General features: G+C 50.5%; 1 protein-coding gene across 4 annotated transcripts in view; it reads left to right on the top strand.

Annotated features, from left to right (window-relative positions):
- Positions 1–13,251, top strand: part of LDLR (low density lipoprotein receptor) — a 37,150-nt gene that overhangs the window by 17,436 nt on the left and 6,463 nt on the right. For all 4 annotated transcript variants that reach the window (XM_068536956.1, XM_068536955.1, XM_068536953.1 and 1 more), the window contains 11 exons: positions 580–702; positions 2,653–2,775; positions 4,019–4,138; positions 4,596–4,721; positions 6,385–6,556; positions 6,643–6,870; positions 9,877–9,995; positions 10,297–10,436; positions 11,835–11,976; positions 12,087–12,239; positions 13,119–13,238. In XM_068536956.1, coding sequence (XP_068393057.1) covers positions 580–702; positions 2,653–2,775; positions 4,019–4,138; positions 4,596–4,721; positions 6,385–6,556; positions 6,643–6,870; positions 9,877–9,995; positions 10,297–10,436; positions 11,835–11,976; positions 12,087–12,239; positions 13,119–13,238 — 1,566 coding nt within the window. The remainder of the gene's footprint in view (positions 1–579; positions 703–2,652; positions 2,776–4,018; positions 4,139–4,595; positions 4,722–6,384; positions 6,557–6,642; positions 6,871–9,876; positions 9,996–10,296; positions 10,437–11,834; positions 11,977–12,086; positions 12,240–13,118; positions 13,239–13,251) is intronic.

Raw genomic sequence — 13,251 nt, 5'->3', positions numbered from 1 at the left:
TAACGAGCTCCAGACATTTGCATATTTTTAAAAAGGTGGATGGGGAGGATCATTCTGCCCATAGATTTATCATCTTTTTTCACTGACCTCCTGAAATCGAATTTTCAAATTGTAAACATTTTTATAGTGAAATGTAACCCATGGGAAAGTGCAGAAAACATAAGCTTAGAGCTTAATGAATTAGGGTAAAGCGAAAACCTGTTGGAGGTCAAGGTCTGGACCATGGTTAGAATGACCCTATTCTAGTCATCACGTGTGTCTGCCAAGATTTCATTGTAATGGCCTTTTTAGGTAGTGTCAACTCAAACATGTTTTACGTTTGCAGTGTGAGTCATTTGAAGGGCTGTATGATACTCAGTGGTATTGATATGATTTATCATAACTTACCTGGCCGGGCCTCTGTCTGGGTTGGGACCACATCACTGCTTTTCTGCAGAGAATGGCCTGTTGGGTCTGCCAGCTTTTTAATGAATTTCCTGCATACGAGGACAGACTGGAGAGAAGTCTAAGAAAACGGTTGTGTCAGGGTGCTTTCCTGCCCACTTTCTTATTTTCCACACCTGGCTCTGTCTTTCCCAGCCGTGGCCACCTGCCGGCCTGACGAGTTCCAGTGCTCGGATGGGACCTGCATCCACGGCAGCCGGCAGTGCGACAGGGAGTATGATTGTAAGGACCTGAGCGACGAGCTGGGCTGCATCAATGGTAAGCTCTGCCCCGCCAGGGTCCCAGGCCATGGGGAGATGTGGGGGGACGAGCATGGTGCATCCCAGACAAGGGAGGAGCCTCCTGTGTGTCCTTGGGCAAGTTACTTGACCTCTCTGAGCCTCACTTCCACTTATCTGCCAAATGGGCAAAATGAAAGCACCTGCTTGAGGACTGTGAGATTTAATGCGGTCGGAGTGTATAGAGCTCATGTCTCTGAGCTCAGAGTTACATGCACAGTACGATTCCATGTAAAGCACTTTGCTGAATTTACAACATAGCAGTTCCGCTCCTGGGAAACCTGCACTCGGAGAGAAGCTCTAGAACAGGCAGAGCAGCACTGTCCTAACAGCAAAACACTGGAAGCAACCCGAATGTTCATCAGCAGTAGAATTAATTTAAATATTTATTTATTTATTTATTTATTTATTTATTAATTATGGCTGCGTTGGGTCTTCGTTGCTGTGCGCGGGCTTTCTCTAGTTGCAGCCAGCGGGGGCTACTCTTTGTTGCGGTGCGCAGGCTTCTCATTACGGAGGCTTCTCTTGTTGCGGAGCATGGGCTCTAGGCGTACTGGCTTCTGTAGTTGTGGCACACGGGCTCAGTAGTTGCGGCTTACGGGCTCTAGAGTACAGGCTCAGTAGCTGTGGCTCGCAGGCTTAGTTGCTCCGCAGCATGTGGGATCTTCCCAGACCAGAGATTGAACCCGTGTTCCCTGCATTGGCAGGTGGATTCTTAACCACTGCGCCACCAGGGAAGTCCCAACATATTTTTTTAATTGTGGTAAAATACCTATAACATAAAATTTACCATCTTAACCATTTTTAAGGGTCAAGTTCAGTAGTGCTAAGTAACCATCACCACCATCCATTGCCAGAACTCTTTTCATCTTCCCAAACTGAAACTCTGTCCCCGTGAAACACTCACTCCCCATCCCCCTCCCCCTCCCCCAGCCCCTGGCACCCACCATTCTACTTTCTGTCTCTATGAATTTGACTCCTCTAGGGACCTCATGTAAGTGGAATCACACAGTATTTGTCTTTGTGTGACTGGCTTATTTCACTGAGCATGATGTCTTCAATGTACATCCATGTTGTAGCAGGTGTTAGAATTTCCTCCCTTTTTAAGGCTGAATAACATTCTATTGTATGGATGGACCACATTTTGTTTATCCAGTCATCTGTGGATGGATACTTGGGTTGCTTCCTCCCCTTGGCTGTTGTGAGTAGTGCTGCTGTGAACACTGGTATATGGAAATAATTTTAAACGGCACACAGTGGAATACCATACAGCTGAGAAAATGAGGCTACAGCCCTTGTCTGCAGCCCAGGCAAACCTCATAACCTTGGGGTTGGGAGCAAGAAGGAAGTTGCAGGAATTTACTGGGTACAGTTATTATATCATACTCAAAAACAAGCAAAATTCAACAATATATGTTCATTCATACATGTTTGATAGAATGATTAATGAAAAAATAAGGAAACGGTAAACCCATAATTAAAGACTATCATTACCTCTGGGGGTAGCAGAGAGTAGGGGGACGGGATGGCAAAGACCACTATAATAGTCTCCGTCAGGGCCCAATGGTACAGGCCAGATAGTAAGTATTTTCAGCTTTGTGGGCCATAGTCTCAATTACAACTACTGGACTCTGCTATTATAGCGTGAAATCCACCACTGACGGTATGTAAATGAATGGGCAGGGCTGTGTGCCAATAAAACTTTATTTAAACCAACAGGCAGTGGGCCAGAGTTTCCCAGCCCCTGCTCCTGGTGACATTCTAATTCTTAAGCTGAGTGGAGGCTTCACAGGTGTTCAATAATTATTCTGTTTTATTACCAAATACGTTTGCATCTATTCTTGCGTGAATAAGCTATCATATTAATAAAAAGCACCAAGTGGGCTCCTGCTGCCCAGAAGCACCTGATCCTCCTCTGTGGCTCTCATAGTGACTCTGTGTGAGGGACCCAACAAGTTCAAGTGCCAAAGCGGCGAGTGCATCTCCCTGGACAAAGTGTGCAACTCAATCAGGGACTGCCGGGACTGGTCGGACGAACCCCTCAAGGAGTGCGGTGAGCTCCGGGGTGGGGGCAGCTGGCAGAGCAGGGGTGGGACCCAGACGTGGGTGCTGCAGTGCTGCGAGGGGCTGGCCCACCCAGGCCCACAAGTGCTGTGGGGCGAGACAGATGGGGTGGGGGGTGCTGGGGATAAGTGGATTGGCTTCTAAGCCTTAGTTTTCCCAGCTGTAAAATGGGACAGTAACTGCTCCCACATCCTAGGGCTGCTGGGGATCAAATGATGCAATGCATGTAGTTTTAGCAGTGCTGTGACCCATATTTTGGACTTTATAGGCCATAAGGTCTGTGTCACAGCTCTTCAACTTGGCCATTGTAGCAGAAAAGCAGCCATACAAATGCATACACGTGCATATGAATGCTTGGGGCCGTGCTCCAAGGAAACTTTTATTATGGACACAGAAACTTGAATTTCATAGAACTTTTTCATGAAATACCGTTTTGCTTTCGATTCTTATTTTTCTTTTCAACTATTTTTAAATGTAAAAACCCTTCTTAGCTGTGTAAGAGCAGGTGGAGGGCTGGCTTTGGCCCATGCCCGGTATAGAGGGTAAGAACATAGATTCTGGAGCTGAGTGCCCTGGGTTCGAGTCCAGCGCTGTGATCTTGGGCAGGTCATTTAACCTGGCCGTGCCTCAGTTTCCCCAGCTGTAGTTCCCTTGCCTTTAGGGTTGTAGGGAGGATTAAATGGGTTAATATATGTAACTGTAGGAAGTTGTATGTGGCTTTTATTTTTTATAATTAAAAAAATTGTAATTATGGTTAAAAAAAAAACATAAAATTTACCACCTTAACCATTTTTAGTGAAGTTCAGTAGTGTTTTAAGTACATTCACGTTGTCGTGCAACCATCACCACCATCCATCTCCGGAACTATTTCATCTTGCAGAACTGAGACTCTGTCCCCTTTAAACACTAACTCCCCCTCCCCCTCCCCCAGCCTCTGCACCCACCATCCTACCTTCTGTCCCTATGAATTTGACTCCAGTAGGGGCCTCGAGGTGGAATAGTGCCGTATTTGTCCTTCTATACCTGGCTTATTTCACTCACTATTACATCCTCGTGGTTCATCCATGGCGTCCCACGTGACAGTGGCTGAGTGCTCTTAGGAGTCATGGCACTTCTGCAGCTGCACAGTCATTGTGGTGATTATAATGATGACGGCGAAATAGCACAGGGTGGCGGGAGAGGGGCGGCTGGAGGCCAGAGTGTGACTGGTCCCCATCCCCCACCTGGCACAGGGACCAACGAGTGCCTGGACAACAAGGGCGGCTGCTCCCACATCTGCAACGACCTCAAGATCGGCTACGAGTGCCTGTGTCCTGAGGGTTTCCGGCTGGTGGACAAGCACAGATGTGAAGGTGATTCCCGAGCCCCGGCCCTTCCCCTGGACATGGGGAAGGTCAAGCCCTCAGCCTCAGTTTTCCCATCCATTAAGTGGGCGTGGGCGCCATCCCCTCTGCACAGGGCTGGTAGGAGGCCAGGTGCACGGGTCAACTGTCGCCGGCTTGGCTCTCAGAGAGCACTTGCTTCTGGCCTTTGGGGATTAATAATTAAGAAAGAAATCTCAGCTGACGCAGCTTGGCCCTGCTGGCTGTGCCCTGAGGTGAATGGTGAGGTCGGGGTCACTGTTAGAGGTGACACTTGGCTGTTTCCAAGATTTTGTTGGTCAGAGTCCCCGGCCCTGGAGGTCTTCCCCAGAGGGGATGACCTGTCCCCCATTTGCCACTGGGATGCACGGCCTTTGGTCAGAGCCCATGGCTCCATCTGCGCCCCGTGGGAAAGATGCCCCAAATCTCTCTGTGTCCCATTCCGCAGATATCGACGAGTGTCAGGACCCCGACGCCTGCAGCCAGCTCTGCGTGAACCTCGTGGGCAGCTACAAGTGCCAGTGTGAGGAGGGCTTCCAGCTGGAGCCCCTCACCAAGGCCTGCAAGGCCGTGGGTGAGCGCAGGGAGGCGGCGGGAGGGGGAGCGAACATGGTGGGGAATTTTATCATCTGAACTTTGCACCGACTGCAATGACCCTGGGGTAGACCATCTGCCCCTGAGACCTCTGGTGGGTGAACACCACAGCCTAGTTAGGAATCGGGCTAGGGAGCTGCCCACACCTGTCCGGCTTCTCTGAAGACGCAGATCAATCCCGTGGGGGATGGTTTGTAGCCCCCAGTCCCATGATGGGCTTCAGGGCACAAGAAATGGAAAGCCATGGCCTGAATAGCCTGCACTCCTCCAGTAAATCCATTGAAAAGAGACCAAGATATAATTGCTCATAATGAAACAAAATAGTAGAAATCACTGAGTTTCTTCTACCTGACGTTTAGGTTAGAACTGCACCCATGCACTAATTCTTAGAATCACCTAAATCAAGGGATCCCATGGTTTTGGAGGCGTAGCTGTCCTGGTGAAGTTGACAGGTCACCCAAACATCCTTTGTCTTCTGTCGTGTTCTGCTCTTGCAGTGTGATTCCAAATGAGGGCCAGTTTTGCAGAAATATTTTAGAGCTGTTTCCCCTAGGGCCTCTCAGTCGTCATCCCTTTGACGGCTCCCTGGCTTCCCTCTGTCACATCCCCGTGCGTGAGGCCCTCCAGGATTTGAGATTTCATTTTCATCCCATTCTGTAGGGTCAGGTCCCTACAGATGCCATCCCAGCTGGAATGGTGTCGTTGGAAGGGATATTCTGAGGGGGGTCAGTTGTAGAAGGCTCGGTGTGTTGGTGGATATTGATGTCATGGATATAGCACAGCCCCCAGAGTCAAAGTGACCCAGGTTCGAATCCCAGCTCTGCCACCCACTAGCTCTGTGACCTTGGGCAAGTCACTTCCCCTCTCTGAGCCTTAATCCCCTTATCTGTACAGGGAGTTGACAACAGCCCCTGCCTCTTAGGAGTGTGAGGGTCAATGAGAGAAAATGGTAGGAAAAGCACTAAGCAGAATTCCCCGACATTAGGAATCACTCTGTTTACATTTGCCGTTATCATTTCTTCAACTTTATGTTCTTCAATGTAAAATGCTGGGGCCCGGGTGTTTTCAAATGTAGGTTTTACTATTATTCAGCTATGGTGAGGCCAACAGACCAGGAGATGACTGCCACTGAAAAGACAGCTTGTTGCTCACAGATCCCAAGAGGAGGGGACATAGCACACTATGGGGGGGCCACCCGGGGAAGCAGCAGGAGTGGTCAGAAGGCAGAAGGAGTGAGGGGAAAACCGGGGGTGGGGGAGAGCCTTTATTGTGGTTTCTGTGGGAAGGAACAGGCGAGTCTGAATAATTTCAGTGGTCTCTGGGGACTAGATGCTGGCCCTCGTTGTCTGGCACCTGTCCCTGGGGTGACTAGGGAAGGTGGATAGTGGGCAAGAGTGTGAGACCCCAATAAAGGATGTGGTGGGGTGTGGGCTGGTTAGTTGCATTTGAAGTGAGTCATTTTCCATGTCTAGGAATCGGGAAGCCCTGGGAGGGCCATCCCTCCCCGATCCACATCAGAACCACTGTGTTAATACCCCAGGCAGGCGTCCTGGTGTCTCCCCTGATTCAGTCAGACCCTCCAGGGTGACAGTGGGGGCCGGGGTCCCTTTCACTCTCCTGAACTCCCCTTCCTGGCTCCCCAGGCACCATCGCCTACCTCTTCTTCACCAACCGCCACGAAGTGAGGAAGATGACTCTGGACCGCAGCGAGTACGCCAGCCTCATCCCCAACCTGAAGAACGTGGTCGCCCTGGACACGGAGGTGGCCAGCAACAGAATCTACTGGTCTGACCTATCCCAGAAGAAGATCTACAGGTGAGCCTGGGCCCCGCCCCATGCAGCCCTGGTCCCTGAGTGGACTGAGGGCCCCTGGAGCTGACACTCTTCTCCTCTCCCCTCAGCGCCCAGATCAACAGAGCCCCCAGCTTCTCTTCCTACGACACTGTCATCAGCGAGGATCTCCAGGCCCCCGACGGGCTGGCAGTGGATTGGATCCACAGCAACATATACTGGACTGACTCCATCCTGGGCACCGTCTCAGTGGCCGACACCAAGGGTGTGAAGAGGAAGACGCTCTTCCAAGAGGAAGGCTCCAAGCCACGGGCCATCGTGGTGGATCCCGTCCATGGGTGGGTATTCCCAGGGCTGGGGGCACAAAGGACACGGGTGGGGTTCATGAACCGATTAGGGCTCCAGGTATGGGGAGGTTCGTGCTGAGGTAGACCAGACTGAGCTGGGTGCGGGCTATCCCGAACCCCAGGATGCTCTCGATGTCAGAAAAGAACAGGGCCCAGAATGTGGGCCTCCCCACCCATCCTATGGGGGCCCTGGGGGTCAATGCCCCACCATGTCTGCTGTGTCACCTGAGGTGGAATCAGACCCTGAAAAGCCCTGCCCTATGGAATAGAATCCAAAATCAGAGATTAAATACTGATTTAAATTGATATTAGAGGGACTTCCGGGCGGTCCAGTGTTTGGGATTCCGTGCTTCCACTGCAGGGGCCGTGGGTTCAATCCCTGGTAGGGGAACTAAGATCCCAGCGCCGGGAGGTGCGGCAAAAAAAAAAAATTTATATTAGAAATGAACACTTGTTAGAAGTTAGAAATTTAAATTCCGATGTAGTATTATGCGGCAGAGTATCCTACACTAAGACAGGATTGCAGAGATGTTTAAAAACGCTCTGGGACAGTGTTAGCCGACTGACAGTTTTCAGGAGGGGAGTGAAGATCACTGCCCGTGGATCACCCTTCTAGGGGTCTGCAGGCCCCGTGGCTGACTCAGCAGCTCCAGTGTCCCCAGGGACCCGTGTCCCCTGGCGGAAAGCCTCTGTCCTCTGTCCCACATACCCTGCACCTGTAGCACACACCAGCTGCCCCGGTACATCATGTGTGGCATTTCACAACCCCAGGATGGGCAGGATTTCTGGCTGCAATAACTGGAGAAAAGGGAGCATTGGGCCTCAGGGAGAAAATGTTGGCAAAGGCGCACTTGCCTGTCCTTTCATGGTGTCTGTGGCTCAGAACGGACAGACCCCCCTTGGGGTGAAGGTGGGCGTGTCAGGTCCTCATCAATCAAGACTAATGCTCTCATTTGGTGGAGGGTCACCCAGTCCACCCTACTTCCAGCAGAGAGGGACACCCTCGCAGACACCCTCCACTTATTATTATTATTATTTATTTTTAAATACTTATTTATTTGGCTGTGCCAGGTCTTAGTTGCAGCACGCGGACTTCTTAGTTGCGGCATGCATGTGGGATCTAGTTCCCCGACCAGGGATTGAACCTGGGCCCCCTGCATTGGGAGCGGGGAGTCTTACCCACTGGACCACCAGGGAAGTCCCACACGCTCCACTTAGATGCGTGTCGTGTGCTCTGCTATTGATTGATTGTTTGATTGATTGATTGCCTCACTGCATGGCTTGTGGGATCGTAGTTCCCTCAACCAGGGATCAAACCCATGCCTGGAAGCTCAGAGTCTTAACCACTGGACCGCCAGGGAGTCCCCAAGTGCTCTGCTTTTGTGTTTCTTCCCCCCCCCCCCCCCAGTAGCATGGAATTCTCTCCCCGACCTGGCTCTTTCATTTGGCCTGTGGGTCTCCTTCCCTGCCAACCCGATGGGCCATGATTTATTTAAACTGTTCTCCAGCCCCTGGAAATTTAGGTTTTTACCCCCCTGCCTCATACAAAGTAGCCATGAATACCCTTGAAGGCCTTTGAAGGTGAGTTGCTGCAGTTTATCTGCAGGATGACATTCTAGAATTTGGATTACTAGGTCTGAGGGTACATACATGGACATAGCCTCAAATTGTCCTTCCAAGCAAACATTGTGATACTGACCCTCCCGCCAGAGGTGTACCCTAGGACCCGTTTCCCCTCACTCTCACCAAAGGGTTTTCCATCTTTGTAATCATGATGGGGAGGGTGTATTCCAGGGTAGTTTTAATTTGTATTAGGTCACTTGCGAGTTAGCCTGAGCATCTCTTCAGATGTTTAAAAGCCCTTGGAGGGACTTCCCTGGCGGTCCAGTGGTTAAGACTCCGAGCTGCCACTGCAGTGGGCACAGGTTAGATCCCTGGTCGGGGATCCTGCATGCTGCAGGATATGGCAAAAATAAAAAAATAAATAAAATAAGATAAATTAAGATGTAAAAAAGAAAGAAAGAAAGAAAATAAAAGCCCTTGGAGATCCACTTGTAAGTATGGGTCCAAAAGAATTGAAAGTAGGGACAGAAACAGATGTTTGTACACCCGTGTTCTTAGCAGCATGATTCACAGTAGCCAAGTGTCCATCTGCAGAGGATTAGATAAACAAAATGTGGTATATGCATACAGTGAAACTTCATTCAGCCTTAAAAAGGAAATCTGACACCTGCTACAACATGGATGAACCTTAAGGACATTACGCTTAGTGAAATAAGCCAGTCACAAAAGGATAAATACTGTATGATTCCACTTATACGAGGTCCCTAGAGGAGTCAGATCCATGGAGACAGAGAGTAGGAGAGTGGGTGTCACGGGCTGGGGAAGGGGGATGGGGAGTCAGCGTTTAATGGGGACAGAGCTTCAGTTTGGGGAGAAAAGAAAGTTCTAGAGATGGATGGTGGTGATGGCTGCACAGCAGTGTGAATGTACTTAATGCCATTGAATTGTATACTTAAAAATGGTTAAATGCTAAATTTTATGTTCTGTGTGTTTTACCACAATTTAAAAAATCTCTCTTTGTGTGTGTGTGTGTGTGTCTATATATATATATATATATATATATATATATACATATATATATATATATATATATACACACATATGTATTTAAAAAGCCAAAAAATTACCCCCCCCAAAAAAATTTATAAAAGCCCTTAGAAAGCAGTGTTCAGGGTGCAGATTCCAGGGCCCCAGTCCCAACATTTGAATGAAAACCTCCCTTTGTTCTCAAAGGTCGCCCAAATCCTGCCAGGTCTCACCAGGTGTGGGCCTTGAGGGCAGCAAGGTCAGGGAAGCAGAAAGAACCCATCCAGGGTCTCCCCAGAACCGACTGGGAGTCCTGGCCTGGCTGCTTCAGGGGCAAGCAGCTCTTCTGGGTGGGCAGAGCCTCCCTCCCTGATGTCCTCCTGTCTGTCCTTCCCGCTGTCCCACCAGCTTCATGTACTGGACGGACTGGGGAACCCCCGCCAAGATCAAGAAGGGGGGCCTGAATGGCGTGGACGTTTACTCGCTGGTGACGGAGGACATCCAGTGGCCCAATGGCATCACCCTGGGTATGTTGGGGGCACATTGGTCCTGGGGGGTCAGGCACAGTCTGGAAGAGAGGAAATGGCCACGGGCCTCCCTGAGATTTTATAACCTGAAACTCACCTCCCATTCCCCCACATACCTGCATGCGGTTCAGGCTCACACGTTGGGGTGGAGATGGGGGCGGGGTCTGAAGTGCTTTTCTGGGCGCGTCTCTGCTGGGTCCTTGGGGGTCTCCCACCTGTGGGGAGCAGGGTGCCCAAGCCCCAAGCACTGCCCCCCGCATCACGTGTGACCACTCCTTGTCCCCCCCATCTTGGATTCTAGATCTTTCCAGCGGCCGCCTGTACTGGGTCGACTCCAAGCTGCACTCCATCTCCAGCATTGATGTCACCGGGGGCAACCGGAAGACCGTGCTGGAGGACGAGAAGAAGCTGGCGCACCCCTTCTCCTTGGCCATCTTTGAGGTGGGGGCCGGGGGCAAGCGGGAATTCACGGTCAAGCGCTGCTGACTGAGCATCACTTACATACAAGGCGCGAGCGTTCCTGCTAACAGGTCCACACACATCGTGTAGTCGTTCAAGCCCAGACTAGATCAGAAAACTGCCGGTGACCATGAAGAGGTCTTAGACCAGGAATTAGGGATTTCCCTGGCAGTCCAGTGGTTAGGACTTAGCGCTTCCACTTCAGGGGACCCGGCTTCCATCCCTGGACGGGGAACTAAGATCCCTACAAGCCGTGAGTCAAGGCCAAAACAAAAGGATGCTGCTCAACACCCTACAAGAGAAGGGGGGGCCACCGCGAAGGCGTATGTGGCCCTAAATAGCACCCCAGTGGGGAAACTCTGCTCTAAAGAATGTTGCTGTACATTTGACCCTTGAACAACGTGGGGTTTGGGGTGCTGACGCTTCACACAGTTGAAAATCTGAGTATAACTTAGAGTCGGTCCTCCGTATCCAGGGTTTGTTGGTATCTGTAGTTCCACATCCGTGGATTCAACCAGCTGGGAATCGTGTATTTACTATTGAAAAAATTCCACGCAGTTCAAATGCATGTTGTTCAAGGGTCAACTGTATTCGTAAACCCATGTTCAAGCAGCACGATCCACAAAAGCCGAGAGTTGGAAGCAACCCAAGTGTCCATCAATGGATGACTGGATAAACACAATGTGGTCCATCCATCCAATGACATATTATTCAGCCTTAAAAAGGAAGGAGATTTTGACCCCTGCTATAACATGGATGAACCTTGGGGACATTATGCTCAGTGAAATAAGCCAGGCACAAAAAGACAAACACTGTACGATTCCACTCATTTGAGTCCCTAGAGGAGTCAGATTCATAGAGACAGAAAGTAGAATGGTGGGCGCCAGGGGCTGGGGGAGGGGGATGGGGAGTGAGTGTTTCATGGGGACAGAGTTTTAATTTGGGAAGATGAAAAAGTTTTAGAAATGGATGGTGACACAACAATGTGAATATACTTAATGCCACAGAACTGGACACTTAAAGATGGTTAAGATGGTAAATTTTACATAATGTGTATTTTACACAATTATTATTATTATTATTATTATTATTATTATTATTATTTTGCCACGCTGCTCGGCATGTGAGATCTTAGTTCCCTGATCACGGATCGAACCTACGTCCCCTGCACTGGAAGCGTGCAGTCTTAACCACTGGACTGCCAGGGAAGTCCCCAAAAATTAAAAATTTTTTAAAGAAAAAGAAAAAAGAAATGATGCTACCACCCAGCATTGCTTGTTCCCCAGAGAACCCCAATAACTTCAAGGGGTGTGGAGACAGTGGTCTGTGTCCCAGCCCCATGGTTGATGGGATCTGTCGTCTTCCTTAACGCCCATGTAGGATAAAGTATTTTGGACGGATATTGTCAATGAAGCCATTTTCAGTGCCAACCGCCTCACGGGCTCGGACATTAATTTGATGGCAGAAAACCTGCTGTCTCCAGAGGACATCGTCCTTTTCCACAACCTCACGCAGCCGAGAGGTAAAGATGGGATGGCCACCCCCACCTCCACGTCCCTGCCGGCACTCTGGAATTTTCTAGAAAGTTTCTGACCTCGTTCTCACCCTGCCTCCCTGCCTTTTCCGCCGCAGGGGTGAACTGGTGTGAGAGGACTGCCCTCCGCAACGGTGGCTGCCAGTACCTGTGTCTGCCAGCCCCGCAGATCAACCCCCACTCGCCCAGGTTCACCTGTGCCTGCCCCGACGGCACGCTGCTGGCCAAGGACATGAGAAGCTGCCTTGCAGGTGGGGGCACCAGTCTGCCTTCTGCCACCCTTGCGGGTCGGCCCAGCAGCCGGACCTTCCTGACCCTCACTTTGCTCATCCATCAAATGGGAGAGCGAGGCCCCAGGAGGCCCTTGTAAGGCCTTTTTCAAATGCTGGGCGCATCAGCACTGTGCCTGGCAGGGAGATGGACTCAGTTCACCTGTAAGGTCTAGTTCTCTCTTTCCCAGACCTCTTGGGTGGGGGAGGGACTGATTTTATTTATTTGTTTATTATAAATTTATTTATCTTGTTTATTTTTGGCTGCGTTGGGTCTCTGTTGTTGCACGCGGGCTTTCTCTAGTTGCGGCGAGCAGGGGCTACTCTTTATTGCGGTGCGCGGGCTTCTCATTGCGGTGGCTTCTCTTGTTGCGGAGCACGGGCTCCAGGCGCGCGGACTTCAGTAGTTGTGGCGCACGGGCTCTAGGGCGCAGGCTCAGCAGTTGTGGCGCACGGGCCCAGTTGCTCCACGGCATGTGGGATCTTCCCAGACCAGGGCTCGAACCCGTGTCCCCTGCATTGGCAGGCGGACTCTTAACGACTGCCTGCGCCACCAGGGAAGCCCGGGACTGATTTTAGATGCAGACACTGAGGGAGAAGGTGGCCCCCTTTTGATTCTCCTCATCCTCAGAGAAAGTCTCTACTTGGGGCCAGCGTGTCTGTAACACTTACGAATCTTCCTTTTGAAAAACAACGTGTAATATAATAACATAGCTATTAGTGGGTTTGTATTTTCACTGCGTTTATCTTCAGTTATTTCTTTGTGGCCCATGGCACTTGCTTCCTACCCGTTGTCATCAGCAGCGCAGCTATCAGCGGGGCTCAGGCTGCAGGGCACTCAGGAACTGTTTATTCTTTCAGAGACTGAACCTGCAGTGACCACCTGGAGGCCCTCCACGGTCAACTCGACAACTGTGGGGCCGAAGCGCACAGCCAGTCCTGAGCTCACCACGGCAGAGTCAGTGACGATGTCCCAACAAGGTAAAGGCTGGGG

Source organism: Eschrichtius robustus, chromosome 2, assembly GCF_028021215.1.
Source record: "Eschrichtius robustus isolate mEscRob2 chromosome 2, mEscRob2.pri, whole genome shotgun sequence".
Taxonomy (NCBI): Eukaryota; Metazoa; Chordata; class Mammalia; order Artiodactyla; family Eschrichtiidae; genus Eschrichtius; species Eschrichtius robustus.
The sequence above is the reverse complement of the archived record's forward strand: the minus strand, read 5'-3'. Positions and strand labels throughout refer to the sequence as shown.